Source organism: Palaemon carinicauda, chromosome 6 (genome assembly GCF_036898095.1).
Source record: "Palaemon carinicauda isolate YSFRI2023 chromosome 6, ASM3689809v2, whole genome shotgun sequence".
NCBI lineage: Eukaryota > Metazoa > Arthropoda > Malacostraca > Decapoda > Palaemonidae > Palaemon > Palaemon carinicauda.
Genome location: NC_090730.1, coordinates 86,395,564 through 86,415,609, shown reverse-complemented (window position 1 = coordinate 86,415,609; position 20,046 = coordinate 86,395,564). Strand labels below are relative to the sequence as shown.

At 40.5% G+C, this 20,046-nt stretch overlaps 1 protein-coding gene across 2 annotated transcripts in view; it reads right to left on the bottom strand.

Moving 5' to 3' along the window:
* Positions 1 to 20,046, bottom strand: part of LOC137642591 (apoptosis-resistant E3 ubiquitin protein ligase 1) — a 723,802-nt gene that overhangs the window by 102,365 nt on the left and 601,391 nt on the right. For both annotated transcript variants that reach the window (XM_068375282.1, XM_068375283.1), the window contains one exon: positions 15,815 to 15,984. In XM_068375282.1, coding sequence (XP_068231383.1) covers positions 15,815 to 15,984 — 170 coding nt within the window. The remainder of the gene's footprint in view (positions 1 to 15,814; positions 15,985 to 20,046) is intronic.

Below are 20,046 nucleotides of genomic sequence, written 5' to 3'. Positions count from 1 at the left end.
TTCCATTACAACAACAGGGCCCTTATTTGTTAGAGAAAATGGAGGAACCATTACCCTTAAAGGAATCAGGCAACAAATCCTTTATTTTATTGAACAGGCTAATCCTGAATCATTCCCCCATGTCCATGATATTCGAGCTGTTGCTACTTCAATTAATTTCTTCCATCACATGAAATTTGATGAGCTCACGAAATATACAGGCTGGAAGTCCCCTAAAGTTTTTAAACGCCACTACCTAAAACCTTTGGAAGCTCTAAAATTTGCTACAGTAGCAGCTGGGAATGTGGTTCCTCCTGAAGGTATTGAGTCTTAATCACAACGTCTTGCTCTATCCTCTTTTCCTCCTACCTGCCTTACTTATTGTTACTACCTAGTTTTGGTTTTGTTTTTCTTGAACTACACCCTTATGGTGTATTGTTGGATACCTCATTATGATCTCAATTACTACAAATTGTTTTTATTTATACCTGTTTTTAGTCTTACTCTCCACGAGCTGGTTTTGTATTATTTACTATCATGATGTTATTTATTTGATCTGCATTATCTGCTTGTCTTTTGTTGCCATCCCTAGTATGGGATTTTTTCCCATTATTGTATTTATCTATTCGCTATTAATGTTGAGAGTACTTACCCTCGGGATACCTTGTATATCCTTTTCTGATATTAAAATCATGTTTGGTATTATTTTGTATTTATTACTTCCCTCAGGTATTGTGTCAAGTTTGGGTCCCTATTCTCTGGCACTATTTCCCTGGGCGGCACAGGTCAGAGCCCAGAAAAGGGATTTTGACGAAGGAAAAATCTATTTCTGGGCGAGAGACCTGTGCCGCCCAGTGAACCCACCTTTCCCTCCCTTCTTGGGCCCCAATCTTGGGTGCTATAAGGAGTGACGTCACTGGCGTGGGTTGGACTGTTGGTAGTAGAGATCGGTGCTAGGGTATTGAACGGCACCTCTCTGTACGGGGATATTGAGAGGAGATATCTAAATGGTGCGAGGCCTCTGGTTGTGATTATTTATCAGCCCCAGTTATTTATACCGACATCTTATTAGGTGAGCGAGCTGGGTTCAACCTAGCATTCCTAGACAATTTTTTCTCTGGTAAATTCATAGCAGTTTTTACCTTAGAAATGATGTAAAAGGAGCATTTCACTGGGCGGCACAGGTCTCTCGCCCAGAAATAGATTTTTCCTTCGTCAAAATCCCTTTTTTAAGTTAATAAATACAATGAACAGTACAGTATTGTATGTACGAATGCACAATGTTACTTCGCGTATCAAACACATTAGCGATATATTTTTCCTTCATTTCGATAAATAAATAACATCGTAAAATTTTTTTCTTTTAATCTCATGATTATTTATTCCCAAAAAAACAGGTAGGTTAGCTATCAATGTATCATCCATGAATCTTAATTGTATTACTGTACAATAAATTAGCTACAGTTAAAAATATGAGCGAGTTAAAGAAAACGGATTGGGTATGCATGATAGAAAACATCTCTCTACAGTGAGGGGAACACTATATAAAGTACAGTATGTACGGTACAGTACTGTATATTTTGTATATGTACAGCATTGTGCTGTACATATTGTGTTATGGTAGTGTGTTAATTGGAGTTCATGAGCCACATTCACTACATTTTTCAAGAAAATGTCTTAAAACTATTTTCAAATGATTTAAATTGTTTATGATGAAATTTTTCAATGTTATACGTTTTTAATATCAAAATAGTCAGTTATAAGCTTCTTTAAATGGCTTTTTAAATATTCGCTTATATGCCCTGTTTGCGAGAGGGTCTGGTCTCTAACCCTCGCGAATAAGGGAGGGGGGTAAACTTTATCCTGTATGAGTAAAGAATTCAGATTTGTATAATTAGGAAAAATACAAATTACTTTCGAATTTGTCATTTGTTCCAATGCTTATACAAACCTTCATCTTTTACATAGGAGACTCAGCATTAAAACCTTCACCCGGGATGTCCCCTCAGATGCTTTATAGTAGAACAAGTGAGGGATCCTTACACCTTGTGTGCTAGTGGTTTAGTAATACCAGTGGGCTCACAGCCCATGCAGGAAAGGGTAATGAGCAGAATTAATCTTTTTTTGTAACTTAAGCAGCATTCAGTAACAGTTTGGCATACTCCTGGCACTCATAAAATGATGGATTTGCCTAGTTACATCACATTCCCCCTCCCAAGGGGTGTGAGGTTGGCATTCTGTGAGTGTAATGGGAGGATATGTTGTTCCAATTAGTATTTATTATTAATGAATTGATTTATCATCCTCCTCGAATATCTTTTTTTGAGCTCGAGCCATGTCGTCCTGATGGAAGTTCCTCAAAGGCAGCTTTCAACTTACGATATTTCTGCGAGTGATATACAAGAAAATTTGACCAAAGAAATATCACAGGGTTCTATTCCCTGAAGTGAATATCCCGTAAGATATCATGTATGAAACAGGGACGTGTTTTAAAACAAGCCACGGCCATCCTTCCCTGAATTGAGTTAACCTTGTCTCAAAGGATATGGGATGAGATTGGATACGTGGGAGAGAGAGCCGTTACAACTCCGATACCAGTGTGCTACTGTTAACCTGTCTGCTGGTTCTCCATTCCTTCTAGCAGTGCCATCTTGACGGTTTTGCTTTGGAGTTTTCTGCGTGTTTTCGTAGCTTTTTGAGTGATTTTGAGATCGACGCTTCTGCTTCTTCCTCATCGACTAAGTTCAGTAACATTTCCTTTTGTGTAGAATTTCACGTCTCCACCTTGGTATTTTTGCGCTGTGTGTGCATTATTTACCCGCAGCCATCGCATGGCCGAAGCTGGTGGCTCATATATTCAAATCGCTCAGAATTGCTTGGTAAATTTTTTATAGCCTTGTAAGAATGTTTCATATATTCTTTTACACCTGTGGTATGATTATGTCTTATACCTTTTGCTATTTTCTGCATGTTTTTATTCTATCAGTCTTGATTTAGGCTAACTCTGATTCTTAACTGTCAGCCATCACTACTATTTGTGTACATATGCACTCTCACCTTCTACCACGTAACCTTAAGGTTTTCATGAGGCCGCCCATCCTCCCTTGCTATCGATACATCATAACGGGGAGCTACAGCCCTGAAGGTCCTTCTAGGAGCAGCGCATGGCGTTTTACAGTTGTCGTAGGGCGACAGTATTTCACTTATCTACTTAACCTTAGTGTCTAAACTCTGTTGATCCCTTAGAACACAACCAACCTTGTTCTAATGCTGACAGGTAGAACTCCCATTCGTGTCACCTTAACCATTTACTAGGCTTCATTACTTGGTTTGTAGGCTGGCAGCAGATTGTGAGGACTCATTCTCTGTGCCTACTTACTGCAGACCCCTTGGAATGACATATTAGTTTTTATACTACAGTTAAGCCTTCTTGCCCTGCCACCTCACCATTTTCTAAGCCTCCCTTCCTTCCCCCCCCTTTTTTTTTGCCTGGCTGGTGCGTCTCCTTGCTGTGGAACCCCGTTCCCTTTCTGTCCAGTTCCCTGCAGTTGAGGTGTCCTTAGCTGCTATATAAATAAGATGCAATAGCTTGTGGACAATCTAGGCTAGCCCTAGGTAGGCGAGATATTATTCCTTCCCTGGATTTTTTGGGCTCAAGCCATGTCCTCCTGATGGAAGTTCCTCAATGGCAGCATTCTACTTGGGACATTTCTGTGAGTGATATACCAGAGAATTTTATCTTAGAGGTTATCGGGGAGTTCTAACCTCTGGAGCGAGTATCCCGAGAGATATCGTGTATAAATCAGGGACATGTTAATAACAAGCCATGGTTATCCTTCCCTGAATAGAGTTAACCTTGTCTCGAAGGATAAGGGATAGGGTAGGATACGTGGGCGAGAGAGCTGTTACAACTCCTGATCTCAATGCACTACAATTAACATGTTTCCTGTTGATCCCTTCCTGTTTGCAGATGCTATCTTTGATGTTGCTTGGAGTTTTTCTGCCTGTTTTCTTAGCTTTTTGAGTGATTTAGTGATCATGGATGCTTCAGCTTCCTCCTCTTTGACTAAGTTGAGTACCCTTTTCTTGTGTGTTAAGAATTCCGCGTCTCCACCCCGTTTTTCTTTCAATTTGCATGCCTTTTATTATCTGTGGCCGGCATGTGGTGGTCGGCGCCGTTGCATCATGTCCCCAAATTGCTCAGAAATGCTTAATTATTTAGTCTTTTTATTACAGGAGTATGTTTTACATTATTCTTTTACAGTGTGGTATGATTATGGGTTTCCCAACCCTTTTTTCATGGTGTTACTTGTGTGTTTTCATTAGCATTGACTTAGGCTAATTCCACCCTGGCTGGCAGCCATGCCTGGTGATTTTATACTAGTGCACCATCCCCTTCTTTCACCTAAACTTACTGGTTTCGTGAGGATGCCCAACCTCCTATGCTGTCGACTCAGCACAGCGGTGAGTTGCGGTCCTGAAGGTCCCTCTGGGAGTTGGATAGTGTTTTACAGTTGTCCTAGGGTGACTGTTCTCACTTTCCACTTGGCCTGTATTTTTTGGCTGGGTGGCACAAGTCCCGGGGACTTGTTCCCTGTGTCTACTTCTTGTTTACCCACTGGAATACATTACCCCCTATTCTAATGCTGACAAGTAGACCCCCTTGTGCCCCCTTACCCATTCTTACACTTCCCTCTTAGTTTTTGGTAGGCTATGGCTGGTTCTGTGCCCTATCACTGCAGACTCCTTAGAACACTATTCCTGTTCTATGTAGCAGTTAGGCATTCCTGTCATGATGCCTTACCAATTTCCAAGTCTTCTATCACCATCCTTTTCCCTTCCCTTGTGCCTGCTAGTGTGTCTACCTGCTGTGGAACTTTGTTCCCATTCTTGTCTAGTCCTATGGCAAGTGAAGTACTCTTCGGTGCCATCTTTGGACAGGATAGCTTGTAGGCTATCTATCCGTGTTATCTTTGACCGTGTTAATCAGGAGGCCCTTGTTTTCAAGCTCAAACAGTTGGGAGTGGGCGGGTCATTTCTTAGCATTATTATTGATTTTTTTAAGTAATAGATCTCAAAGAGTTGTTGTTGATGGGCACCATAGTGAGTATAGGAATGTGATATCCGGTGTTTCACAGGGTAGTGTATTTGGCCCATTACCTTTCATACTATATACACATGACATGTGGTTTGGCCTAGAAATCAAGCTTGTTGCATATGCAGATGATGCTACTCTCTTTGCATCAATTCCATCCCCCGAATGTAGATTTGGGGTTGGTGAATTCCTTAATAGAGATTTAGCTAATAAAACTCAAATTATGATTGTAAGTAGGTCAAGGGCGGTGGCTCCTCAACATCCGGATCTCAGTATTGATAATGTTTCTTTAAATTTGTATGACTCTTTTAAAATTTTAGGTGTGATTCTCGACAGCAAATTTACTTTTGAGAAACACATTAGGTCTGTGTCTTCTTCAATTGCACAAAAAATTGGCTTATTGAGAAAGTCTTACAAGATTTTTGATGATCAATCTATTCTGAAGAAGTGTTTTAATTCTTTCATTCTACCTTGTTTTGAGTATTGTTCTCCTGTCAGGTGTTCAGCTGCTGATTCTCGTCTTAATTTGTTGGACAGAAACTTACGGTCTATTGAATTTCTTATTCCTGATCTAGATATTAATCTTTGGCACCGTCGTTCAATTAGTTCATTATGCATGTTGCGTAAGATTTTTCATAACTCTGACCATGCTTTACATTCAGATCTCCCTGGACAATTCTATCCTGTTCGTAATACTAGGCAGGCTGTTAATTCCAATAGCCTGGCCTTCTCCATCATGAGGCTCAATACTGCACAGTATTCTAGAAGTTTTATTCCAGCTGTTACCAAGTTGTGGAATGATCTTCCTAATCAGGTAGTTGAATCAGTAGAACTTTATAAGTTCCAAGATGGAGCAAATGCTTTTATGTTGACCAGGCTGACATGAGTCCTTTTATAGTTTATATATGACATATCTGTTTTTGACGTCGTTCATAGTTTATATAGGACATATCTGTTTTGACGTTGTTACTGTTTTTAGAATGATTTATTGTTAATCTATTCTCATCATTTATTTATTTCCTTATTTCCTTTCCACACTGGGCTATTTTTCCCTATCGGAGCCCTTGAGCTTATAGCATCTTGCTTTTCCAACTAGGGTTGTAGCTTGGCTAGTAATAATAATAATAATAATATCCTGGCCGTAGGTGGGTGAGATTCTTTCCTTCTCTGGACTAGATCTCTTTGCTGCCTTTGAGACCACCCTTAGGTGTTTTCTCTGCCCCTTTCCTTTCATAGTTAGGCCATTACCTGACTGTACTGGGAACTACAGCTCCTCTAGTCTACTTATCTTACCCTAGCTATTGAGTTTTTCCCTCACCTGCTAGGTAGGCTAGGCTTGCCTGCCCAGTTCTCCCTATGGCCTAACCCTATCCAGGCGGAGAGCTAGTACTACTTTGGGTTCTACTCTGTTGCCTGTTCTGTGACAGCAGCTTCCCATCCTGCGCCATTGGATGTGTTGGCTATGGGACATTCCCTCTATCAACTTAGCAGCAGCCTTAGACTGGTCATCTGCTTGTTTCTATCCTCTTCCATATCTGAGGAACACTGTCCTCTGAAGTTGGTCAATTGGATACCGCCTGGTTGTCAGGACATCCTTTGCATTTTCAATTCTTAGCGTCCTGGCTGTCTTGTACGGCTCTCATTATCTTACAGGCTAATCCCTCTCTTTTCATAAGTTAATGATAATGACCAGGTCTTGGCAAGTTCCCTTATTAGCTACCTTTCATTCCTGTACCTCTCCCCCATATTGTGGACAATTCCCTATAGGATTATTCACTCCCTTCCTGTCAACTTGACAATGCCTCTGCCACTTTGTGTCGATATGCCCCTTTTTATCTTCGTTACTAGATATAGTTGCCGCCATAACCCAGCTACAGCCGCTTCTGGGGAAGTTGTTGCCGGCTTAGATAATATGATAAGTGAATTTGCCCTCTTCGGTTGTCCAATAGATCGAATTTGGAGGCACTGGTGTTCTTTCGATATGAAACTTTTCTCCAATATTCCTTTCACACTGTCATTGAGTTTATTCTCAAAACTCTCCAATGATTTATAAGCTGTTTGGCATGAGTATTTATTATATTAGTCTTAAGCCATATTTTAGCTGGTAGGTCTATATATGTTAGGATTAACCTTAAGTATCATTTATACATAAAATGTATTTTGTATGCTTATTCTTACGAAATAATATTTTCTAATGATTTGTACTCTGAAATTTTGTTTCTTCACAGGTTGCTGATGAAATGGTATGTTCTACAGTCACCTGTACAAGGCGGGTCAAGTTGCCCCGTGGCCACAAGACGTGCAAGAAACATGTGGACTGTCATGTTTCCAAGGGGTCTACTGCAATCCTGTACCTCTCCCCCTGATTGTGGACCATTCCCTCTGGGATTATCCACTCCCTTCCTGTCAACTTGACAATGCCTATGCCACTTTGTGTCGATATGCCTGAGGTGTTGAAAGGCCCGTTTTTATCTTGGCAATTAGATATAGTTGCCGCCTTAACCCAGCTACTGCCGCTTTCGGGACAGTTGTTGCTGGCTTAGGCAGTACGATAACTGAATTTACCCTCTTCGGTTGTCCAATAGATTGACTTTGGAGGCACTTTTGTACTTTTGATGTGAACCTTTCCTCCATATTCCTATCACACTGTCATTGATAGTTTCTTTTCAAAACTCTCCAATGATTTCTGAGTTAATTGGCATGAATATTTATTATCTTAGTCTTAAGCCATATTTTACTCCGTAGGTCTATGTATGTTACGATTAACCTTAAGCATTATTTATAAATAAGATATCTTTTGTATGCTTAATCTTATGAAGAAATATTTTCTAATGATTTGTACTCAAGAAATTTTTTCTTCTTTACAGGTTGCTGAAGAAATGGTATGGTCTAGAGTCATCTGTACCAGGCGGGTCCAGTTGCCCTGTGGCCACAAGACTTGTCGGAAACATGCGAACTGTCATGTTTCCAAGGGGTCTATTGTAATCTGGGAACTGACTAACTGTCAGGTTTGCAAAGATCTCCTTCCCACCAGCTTCCATGCCACTGCCGTCTCCTTGGACGTGCAAGAATGGAGTTGGAAGATGCTCCATCATTGGGTTAGAGGCTTTCAGAGGAACTCTCAACAAGGTGCCCCTTATCTTCCTTCTATGGAACTGAAGGACCTCCTCTTTCCCAAGGCTGAGGTGACCGCTGTTTTTGGTCACCAATTATTGACAGTTCAACTCCTGCCGGTACCAGTAGAACATGCGGATGATGAAATACAGGACTCTCTGCAAGTCATGAGCCTAGATGCCAACAACATGTCGACAGCTTCTTCTGTGTTGTCAGAGAGGGAGAGGATCCTGTTGACCACGGAGGCCTCTGAGAAGTCATTGGATGTACCTCGGGTAAGTACAGTTCCCAATACTTCTTTAGCTTGTTCCCCATCCCTGCTGCATAGGAGCCAGCTTCTCTCTACACTTGTTCCTATGATAGACAAACCTTCGTTTCCTAGTCAAATGAAATTTTTGGCGTCCATGAAATATTTCATGGACAACCTAACCGCCAAACATGAACGTTCTCAAGCGGACCTCATGGCGAAGATAGAAGCTTTACAAAAGGCATGTGCTCCTAAGGCTCCCCAAACTTTGATCCTACCGGAAAGCACAGTTAAGAACCCTCGGCGTTATGCTGAGCATATAGCCTTAACCCTGGATAGGTACGGTCCTCGGACACCCCTTTAAGGGTATACTCGGACGCGAACGACCCCGACGCCAAAAAAAATTCTTGAAAAATCAGTTTTTGCAGTAACCTCCTTTTTTCTTTTGCCAAAAAAAACTTCAATGAATGCTTAAAACAACTGTAAAGATAAATACTACTCATCTGCAGAAAAACTATTTATTATAAATATTTTAAAAAATTAAGTAGAAAAAAAAAAGACCTGACATAAAAATTCATAAAAAAAAAGTTTATACATATATACACAAATCCTTTTAGGAATTGATTCTTGAATGTTTAGGACACATCTTGATGTATTTTGGATGAAGTCAGACCCATGGAGGTGAAGATCTGAAATGAGAAAAAAAGGGTAACTTTTTTTTGGCCAAAAAAATTTGTCCAAATTTCATGAATTTTTTTGGGTACCCAAATGAAATAGGAAGTGGCTAATTTTTTTAGGTAATAAACATATGTTATCCTAAAATAGAAATATGTAAAAAAAATCTTCATTATTTTGTAAATTACATTTATATCAGGGGCCATATCTAAAGGTAATTTTTTGAGTACTTAGAAATTTCGTAAAAAAATACATATATTTAATATATAATATGATATTTATGCAGGTAAAAATATACCAAAATATCACAAATTCTATAGGGAACAAGAATATATATAGATAGGGCAGCTTACGCTTCGGATATGTCCACAAAATGGCCGCCAACCACACTGACTCAGACTCCCTAATCTGCCACTTGAAATGTAGGAAGGGTATGTCAATTTCAAGGTGTTATTTACTAATCTAATTATTATTGGATATGCATAAAAATTGTATGGTGGGTTGCTGGATAATTGTCGATTATTTTACGACTATAAAATTAAAATTCTGACCCAAAAAAATTTTTTTGAAGGGAAATAAAATCGAAAAAAAAAATGTAAAACAATATTTTAGCTAAAAAAACTTGATGATATTCAATCAAAAAAAAAGTAAACAAAATTTTCCGACAAATAAACATATAAATGAAATATTACTCTGTGATAGTTCCTTAGTACGTAGTAATTTTGAAAGAATTGGGAAAAAACGAAAAAATGGCAATCACCGGAAAATCGAACACATACCTATATATACGCCATATCTGGCTAAAAAAAAGATAGGCATGGGTAGTCAGATCATCTAGAAACACTTTCCAACACTATAAAAATATAAGTTTTGCGACACTACTTGCCAATTCCTTACGGTAACATGACTAAGCAAAAAAATGCAAAACAAATAAAAAGGGGCACTCGCGGAAAAATGGCTAACATTCTAATATACGGCATTTCAGAAAAAAAAAAAATTCAGCCACGTGCTAGGCAAACCATCAAGGCACATTTTCCGACAAATAAACATCTAAATGAATAATTACTCTGTGATAGTTCCTTAGTACGTAGTAATTTTGAAAGAAATGGGAAAAAACGAAAAAATGGCAATCACAGGAAAATCGAACACATACCTATATATACGCCATATCTGGCTAAAAAAAGAAGATAGGCATGGGTAGCCAGATCATCTAGAAACACTTTCCAACACTATAAAATTATAAGTTTTGCGACACTACTTGCCAATTCCTTACGGTAACATGACTAAGCAAAAAAATGCAAAACAAATAAAAAGGGGCACTCGTGGAAAAATGGCCATTCTAATATACGGCATTTCAGAAAAAAAAAATTTCAGCCACGTGCTAGGCAAACCATCAAGGCATATTTTCTGACAAATAAACATATAAATGAAATATTACTCTGTGATAGTTCCTTAGTACGTAGTAATTTTGAAAGAAATGGGAAAAAACGAAAAAATGGCAATCACAGGAAAATCGAACACATACTTATATATACGCCATATCTGGCTAAAAAAAAAATAGGCATGGGTAGCCAGATCATCTAGAAACACTTTCCAACACTATAAAAATATAAGTTTTGCGACACTACTTGCCAATTCCTTACGGTAACATGACTAAGCAAAAAAATGCAAAACAAATAAAAAGGGGCACTCGCGGAAAAATGCCCAACATTCTAATATACGGCATCTCAGATAAAAAAAAAGACATGCACGTGTTAGCCCAACCATCAAGGCACACTTTCTAACACATAAACATGAAAAAAAAATCAATAATATACGGCAATTCCTTACTACGTAGTAAATTTTTACAAATATTGAAAAAAAACAGAAATTGGCAACCGCAGTTAAATACCCAATATACCAATAACTACGTCGTATCTGACAAAAACAAAATCACGCATGGGTAGCCAGATCATCTAGACACACTTTCCAACATTAAAAAAGCAAAAGTTTTACGACACTATTTCGCAATATCTTACGGAAAAATGACTTGGCAAAAAAATGAAAAAAAATGAAAAAGGGACACTCGCGGTAAAATGCCCGACATTCTAATATACGACATCTCAGATAAAAAAAAAGACATGCACGTGTTAGCCCAACCATCAAGGCACACTTTCTAACACATAAACATGAAAAAAAAATCAATAATATACGGCAATTCCTTACTACGTAGTAATTTTTACAAATATTGAAAAAAAACAGAAATTGGTAACCGCAGTTAAATACCCAATATACCAATAACTACGTCGTATCTGACAAAAACAAAGTCATGCATGGGTAGCCAGATCATCTAGACACACTTTCAAACACTAAACAAGCAAAAGTTTTACGACACTATTTGGCAATATCTTACGGAAAAATGACTTGGCAAAAAAATGAAAAAAAATGAAAAAGGGGCACTCGCGGTAAAATGGTCCTCGTGGTGATGAACGACCTTTTAACTAAAAAAAAAAACATGCACATGGTAGCCAAACAATCCACCAAGACTTTCCACAACTGATAACCTATACAAGTTGCACCATTCTACGACAATTTCATAATACGTAATAACTTTGATAATTATGCAAACTACCTTAGAAGGGTAAACTCGGACGCGAACGACCCCGACGCGTCTCAGAAATCGGGGAAGGAGTACAGCTACAGCAATGCACATCTGGACACTACTAGAGCGTGTAGGGGAGACACCTCCTGCAGGTCGATCACCCACAAATTCAGTCACGGGGGTGAGTCACGTGAGAAAAACCTTTTTTTTTTTGACGCTCGGGGTCGCGAACGACCCACCGTACCTATCCAGGGTTAAGTGAAGGGTTCCTCTACATTGGTGAGGAGATGGGTTCCAAGCCAGTCTCGGACTTGGAATTCTTACCATCGACCAATAGTTATCCTTACTGCTATGTAAGGCTTAACTCAGAAGCGTCCATTAGGGTTGATACGATCCCAAGGGAAACAATCATCCTGGACCACAGCATGGCTCGGTCGTCTCTTTTGGTTAAGGAGCTGAAGATGACCGAATTCACTAACACCCAACTTTCTGCCTTTGGTCGGAAGAAGGCCATTTTTGTGTCCCCCAAGGATACTGTCTTTCATTTTGCCTCTAAAAGTTTAGAGGATGTAAAGAAAACAGTAGTGGAGGGTAAACCATTACCAGTGCTAGAGGGTTGCAAACCGGTCTCCCTAGCCCTTCTTTATGATTTGGACAGCTGGGTGGATGTCCAACATACCTTTATTGTTGGAAAACTAGATAAAGACATCGGAGGCAGGCAGTTTAATGAGAAACTGCCTAGAATTCTCGAATCCCTTTTGAAGGAAGAATTGGAAGCGAAAAAGAGACTATCTGCCTCTTCATCCTTCCATTCTTATCTAGAAATGTTTATTGGAAACTATTCCAAATCTGATCTCTTCCCAGTCTTGGCAAAGACTCGCCTAACCATGTTTCATAGAGATCCCCCTGCTATCTACTAAGCCATAAGAGTATGTCAAGAACACATCCTGGTTGCTGCTACGATCAGGCATGAGCCTAAAAAGCTGATTCACATCAATATCCTGGGGAACGAACTCTTCCAAAAGATATTGTAACTCTGAGCAGATCTCCTCCTCTGAGCAGAAGGAGCATCAGCAGAGAACGAGGATGACTTGTCCAGTGGTATACGAGGAGTAGCTCATGGACGAGGAGAGGGTTGGAGAGATGGAATGGGGAACCACAGAGACTTTTACAGAGAAGACACCAAGGTGTCATACCAGGAATGAAGTTCTCCGGCCCGAGACAAATCGGGAGTTTCCTTAGGGAGTCCTGGAGGACGAGACTGCCTCTTAGGATGTTGTTTAGAGGGGCCAGCATCTGGTGGAGGAAGCTTCTTGGGCATCATGCGATGCTCTTTGGTCGTGCACACTGGGCGATCAGGAGAGATAGGAACTTTCGCATACTTTTTGAGAGGTTCCTTAAAACCCTCTGGAAAGGGGAATGCCCTGCCACTAGAACTATCAGTAGCAAAGGATGTCGTTGGAGGAGTTGGGTTCTCGCTAGCTTGCGAAACTGTGGCCTCGGCCCGCGAGACACTCGCCTGTTCAACAGGTGAACTTGCTTAAGGAGGCGCTTTACTCGCAACATGTGGATCGCGAGTGACTCGCGTGCAGAAGCAAGAGATTCGAGATCACTAGCGAGTGAATCCCGAGCAGGTCACCTTTTCACAAGCAGCTGAAGGCAAGCAGGGAGTAAAAGGCCTCTGGGGCTCTTGTGCCGAAGGGGCACACTGCAAGCTTGAAGACGGGGGGGCGGCTGAGAGCCTCCGAGTGGGGTCAACATGCCGAGTGGGAGAGAGTTTAGGTGCAGAAGAGCTGGTAGAGGAACGTTCGCGTACTTGTTGAGAGGTTCCTTAAAACCCTCTGTCAAGGGGAATGCCCTGCCGCTAGAGCTGTCAGTAGCGGAGGATGTCGTTGGAGGAGTTGGGTTCTCGCTAGCTCGCGAAATTGTGGCCTCGGCCCGCGAGACACTCGCCTGTTTATCAGGTTAACTTGCCTAAGGAGGCGCTTAATTCGCAATGTGTGGATCGCGAGTGACTGCGCACGGAATCAAGAGATTCGAGATCACTAGCGTGTGAATCCCGACCAGGTCATCTTTTCACGAGCAACTGAAGGCAAGCAAGGAGTAAAAGGCCTCTGGGGCTCTTGTGCCGATAGGGCACAATGCACGCTTGAAGAGGGGGGGGGAAGGTGGGAGCCTCCGAGTGGGGTTAACAAGCTGAGTGGGAGAGCGTTTAGGGGCAGAAGAGCTGGTAGAGGGGCGCTGCGTAGGCGAACGCTTCATAAAGACGCCCCAGGCTTTGAAAGGCGCTGGAGGTAGTCCTGACAGAGGCTTCTCCGAGGGTTGGTCTTGCTCGTTTCCTTGTCCAGTCTGAGGTTGATTGGGATGAGGGTTAGGAGATGTAGCGCAGTGCGCGGATAGAGATAGCATGCATCTATGGTGTCCTCTGGAAGAGGATCTCCTTGATCTGGAGTATTTCGAGCGCTTAGCTTGTGATCACCGGGAGTGACGGTCTTTTGATCATGAGCACTTTGCTCGCGATCTAGAATGCTTACCTCACGATCTTGATTGTAGTGATCGTCAGTGATTAGCGTTAGACTTCAAGTGCGAAGCTTGTGATCGTGAGGGTGAAGCCCTTGATCGTGATCGTGATCGTGAGCGCGAAGCTCGTGATTGTGTGTCTCTAGAGGTGGAACACAAAGTTGTACTTACGCTTGAGCAAGAAGCTCTTGATCTCTTGATCTGGAGCATTGCGCCCTAGATTAAGGGTGTCTCCTCGAAGAACCAGGCCTAGACCGTGATGACCTATGGTCTTTATGCCGTGAGTACATATCGATAGAGTATGAATGTCCATGGGACGAACGCTTAGATCCTGAACCTCGTAAAAGGGATTTGGATGAGCATGAAGCTCGTAAAGGTGATCCTGCTTTAGGACGAGATGATGATGTCTCTCGTCTAGGGGAAAGGCGAGCAGGTGGGGCACTCGTCAAAGGAGGATCACCAGGTTCACCAGGATTGTTTTGCCTAACTTCGTCAGCTTGCTGGGGCAGCACACGTGAGCTGGAACCATCTGTGTTGGAGGATAAGAGGTCAAGATTAGGGTTAGGCAACGATGTTGCCCCAGGTTGGCAAGCGGGGACATCGTTAGCAGGAGGCCATTGTAGGGGCAAACGAGAGCCATCACGTCCGAGTGTGGAAGGGGCAGGAGAGGGTGAAAAGTAGACTTCACAGACGTTCAGGGCAAAAGATGTCGTCACAGGGGATGGAGTTGCAGAAGTCTCCTTCGAAGGGGGCAGAAACCCCCAAGGATGACCAGGCCTGCAGCACATCTGTAAGAGAAAAAGGCTCCCCTGCAGCTGGAGGTGAAGATCCTTCACTAGGGGAAGCATTAACCCAACCCCAGTACCCCTAGGTTGCCAAGGAGTAAGTTGGTCTGTGCTCCTACTCGACCAACTCCCAGAGGAAGCCAGGCGAGGAGGAGCTTTGGGAAGCGACCTAAAGGGTACAGGAAAAAGCCCGAGCTCTTTTCCATGCGGAGGTGGATTTTGTTTGGCTTTCTTCTTTCTGTGCTGCCCAAACTTCTCTCACAGGGAGGCACGCCACTCCCAACACTCATCTTAAGGTGAAGCCTACATGCAGCAACGCTCCTGGCAGGCAGGACACAGTAGATGGGGGCCTGCGTCCACCAATGACATGAAGGTTCCACAAGGGCGATCTTGACAGGCGTGCATTGGAGTGTTAGAAGAAGGAGCACACTCACACCTGAAAAGAGAAGGAAGCGTGTAAAACAATAGTTGTATGTCTTATGGCTAATCCTTGGGAAGAGGTGGAGAGCGGACATATCTGATCTAAACCAGCCATAAGAAGAAAGCAAGGCAGCTCTGTGAGCTGTGAGTAGAGATAGGTGGCTGGGGTAGGCCACCGCCAACCCCTACTGACCCATAACAGTGGGAAGGCAGGGTTGCCAACTTGCACTTTTTTCAGTCTATTGGCTGCCTTCTAGCTTCTCTGAAAGATATATCCTATGTAAACAACGGAAGGTTTGTTAGTGTGGGAACAAACTGGTGAATAAAAGGCAAATTTCTTATGAGTCCTGTACAGTGATACTATAAATTGATGAAGCTAATTAATATACTAAACTTACTTCCACAACATTAATGGAATAATTTTCTGTATCTGCTTGACCTGGTGGGAAAGTGCATACATTGTGATACTGGTCACGAGGTTCAATAAGGATGTGGTGGGGCTGATTAGCAGTACAGACAACTGTGGAACTATGCTGCACCATGACCGTTTTACTTGGATCTGGAGGACCTGAAATTAGAGTAAAACATAATTGTCGAAATCCTTTACATAGGAAATATGTTACTTCAGGGTTTTATCACTTGCAGGGAATATTTTTATGTTAATCAAGATGACATAAGTCCCTCTTCATAGTTTATATATGACATATAATCTAATGTTGTTACCGATCTTGGGATACTTTATATTCCTTATTCATTACTTCTCCTATATAGTTTATTTCCTTTCCTCACAGGGCTATTTTCCCTTCCGGAGCCCAAGGGACTGGAGCATCCTGCTTTTCCAAATAGCGTTGTAGCTTAGGTGGTAATAATAATAACAATACAGTATATGCATTTAAGTAAGAGACCCTCTTTTATGCAAGTTTGATTTCAGATAATGGCTGCATCAATGGTGTTAATTTTATAAAACACCTTTTCTATTGATCTAATCTTCTCAACAGCACTGCATTTACCAGTAACTGTGCTATTCTCAGTCTTAGAGAAGATATATTTTCATAAACAAATGAATGAATTCTTTATTCTAAAAAATGTACATTTGAACATAAGCTTATGTACGAAGTCCAGGGGCATTCCAAGGTTCGGTGATTGATCTTTCTTTGTTTTTTAAGGGGTGAGGTCAAGATGCAATGTGTTTCAAGAAACATGGTACGTCTGCTCATCATCGGGCTTGAAGTTAGCTGAAAAATGGTTTCTTGGCTCTATTTATATGAATCCGGGTAGGTCTTAATCCAGGAGGCAAATTTTCATTGTTTGTGAATAACCCCGCAGATGAACGTTGTAGCTGTACCTCGAGGCATGCTCTGGGCCGAGATATGAGCCACGTGATTGGGTCGGGTCATCATCAGTTCAATGGCCTCAGACATGTCCTTCCACTCTCATCGGTTTATGGCCCTTCTATACCAGTCCGCACCCTCAAACTTTCTTAGTTCGTCATCCATCAGCTTCTCTTCCTTCACCTGCTTATTTTACAATTTCTAGGGATCCATTCTGTTATTCCTAATAAGAACATGCCCAAACCATCGCCATCTACTCCTCACCATGATCTCATCCCCATATGGCACTCAAGTAATCTCTCTTATAGTTTCGTTTCTAATCCTGTCCTGTAATTTAACTCCAAATGTCCTTATGAGGGCTTTGTTCTCAAATCTACTAATTCTATTGGAGATTGTTTTATTGTCATACCATGACTCATGTCCATAGAATAACACCGATCTCACTTAACTGATATATAGTCTGATTTTTATATGTAATTTTGGGCGATTTGATTTCCAAATTTTACTTAACCTAGCCATTATTTGATTTGCTTTTTTCAATCTTTCACTAAACTCTAATTCTAAAGACCCTGTATTGGAGATCATAGCTCCTAAATACTTAAATGATTCAACCTCATTAATCCTTTCTCCTTCAAATGATATTTCATCTTCCACTGCATACTCCGTTGTCATCATCTGTCTTTCTTCTATTTACCTTCAACTCAACCTCATGTGATATTTCATGCATTCTGGTAAGCAAGCATAGCAAATCCTGTGGTGTTCTGCTAACAAGGACAGCATCATTAGCATACTCTATGTCTGCTAAATTCCTATCAGCAATCCAGTCCAATCCTTCTCTACCATCTCTTACTGCTCTACGCATTACAAAATCCATGAGGACGATAAACAACATAAGTGACAACACATTCCCTTGGAGAACTCCGCTGTTCACTGGAAATTCATTTGATAAGACTCCATTAATATTAACTTTGCACTTGCTATGCTCATGAACAGACTTAATAAAATTTACACATTTAAGATGAATTCCATAATAATGCAGGACTCTCCACAAAATTGGCTGGTGCACAGTATTAAAGGCTTTTTCATAGTCCACAAATGCCATCAAAAGGGGGATTTCTATATTCTACGCATTGTTGTACAACATATCTCAAAATGAAAATTCAGTCAGTGCAACTTCTACCTTTTCCAAATCCTGCTTGTTCATCACTCAGTTTTTCATCAATCTTATTCTCCAGTCTCTTTAGAATAAGTATACTATATATTTTCATAACAAGTGATGTAAGTGTTATGCCTCTGTAATTATTGCAATCAGTCAGGTCTACCATTTTTGCTATTTTCACCAACACTCCTAACACCCATTCATCAGGTTTTGCCTATTCATGCCACATTCTACAAAATAATCTTGTAAGTAGTCCGGGAGTCACTTTATTATTGGCCAGTATCATCTCGGCCGTTATTCCATCGTATCCAGAGGCTTTCCATCTTGTAGTGTTTTGAGGATAGCTTTGACTTCAAACACACAGAATTCATTCATGAGCACATCAAGGTCTTCATCAGCTTCAGGTATATCAATAAAATTATTCCCTTCATATCTCCTATTCAAAATGTCACTAAGGTGTTCCATCCAACATTGTCTTTCTTCATCTTCTGTTGTTATAACAGATCCATCTCTCTTTTTGATGGGTATATGCTGCTTCTTCTTTGCCCCGGTTGAGATTTCATTAATAATTCTATGACCAATTCTTACACCATAGCCACTTCCTGAATTCATACCATAGTCAGCCTCATCTGCTTTACTGTCTAAATATTCTCTCCAGTCATTCTTGGCTTTTCTTTTGACCTCACAATCAATTCTAGAATACTTAGCCTGCTCTACCGTGTAATTTTCATTAATTCCTCTAAAACTTTCAACAATTAATTTCTGTGTTTGTCTCCCTTTTATAGTATCAGAAGTATCATTTGATATCCATGGCTTTCTCTTTGTAACTGCGTGTCCCAAGATTTCACTACAAACTGACTGATATAAGTTCTTAATATCACACTATTCTTCATTAATTGTCTGTTCTTCATCTCTAAAGTCTCTAAGAATGCAAATTAATTCCTACATTTAATTGCTAATGTTTCTCTGTGCTCTTCTTCTAAAAGCTTGGTTGTATCAAACCTAGGTATTCTATCTATCTTTTTGTTGGGTGCTTTCAGTTTTAATTTCAGTGAGGCAATGAGGAGCTGGTGATCACTACCAATTTCTGCACCTCTATAGCTTCTTACATTTCTCTGAGTACTCCTTCTCTCTTTATTAATGGCAATGTGATCTATCTGATTTCTGTAATGTCACATGGTGAAGTCCATGTATACTTGCAGATGTTCTTTTGTTGAAAGAGAGTACCTTCAATGACAAGATTGTTTGTGGAGGTGTAAATCAAGATAAAAATAATTCTAATCAAGAACTACATTCTCTCCTTAACTAGTATTTCATAGTGCAAAAAATCTTTACCGCATTACTCACTTTATACGTCCACACAAAATGCTCATCAGGAGTAAGTCAAATCCCTCAGCACACATTGTGCCTTAAGCCATTCAACCCTACCTTACCCTTGCTTACATACTTCCTGTATAAAATAAACCTTCCTTTCCAACATATCTTTTAATGTCACCTTTCAAACCATCTCTAGGCCTCCTACTTGTATCTACTACACTTCAGAATCATACACTTTTCTCACTAAGCATTGATACAAATCCTGTCTACATGACTAAACAACCTGAAAATATTCTGACCCATCCCTTTGCCTATGCTAACCTTTCTATTATTTTTGTATTGCCAAATCTCTCACACAATAATTTTTTATCCCACAAACACTATGCAAGAGCTTCAACTTTTCAACTTTTATTCGCATTTACTATCCACACTTAAATTCCACAAGGGATGGTAGATTAAAAAAATCCTGTTATACTATACAATCTCACCATGGCTTCTATGGCAAACCTGAGTCTCTAATTAATCTTTTGCACAAATAATGCTACTTTTCTGGTTTCTCCTATTATGTAACTTGCTTCTTCTTTTATCTTCCCATCATCTATTATATTTTCATAAAGATACTTATACAAATCAACTATTGTATTTCCACTCTTTCACACTATCATTCAATACTTCATCTTCTTAATTTACATTTTCTCTCATTACATTATTCTTACTCACCTTTACTCAACATTTTGCTTTTGCAGACACTTTCAAATTCCTTTACCAGATTCTGTAGTTTCTCTTTAACTGTCCTTAACCAGCACAGTATCATGAGTAAACA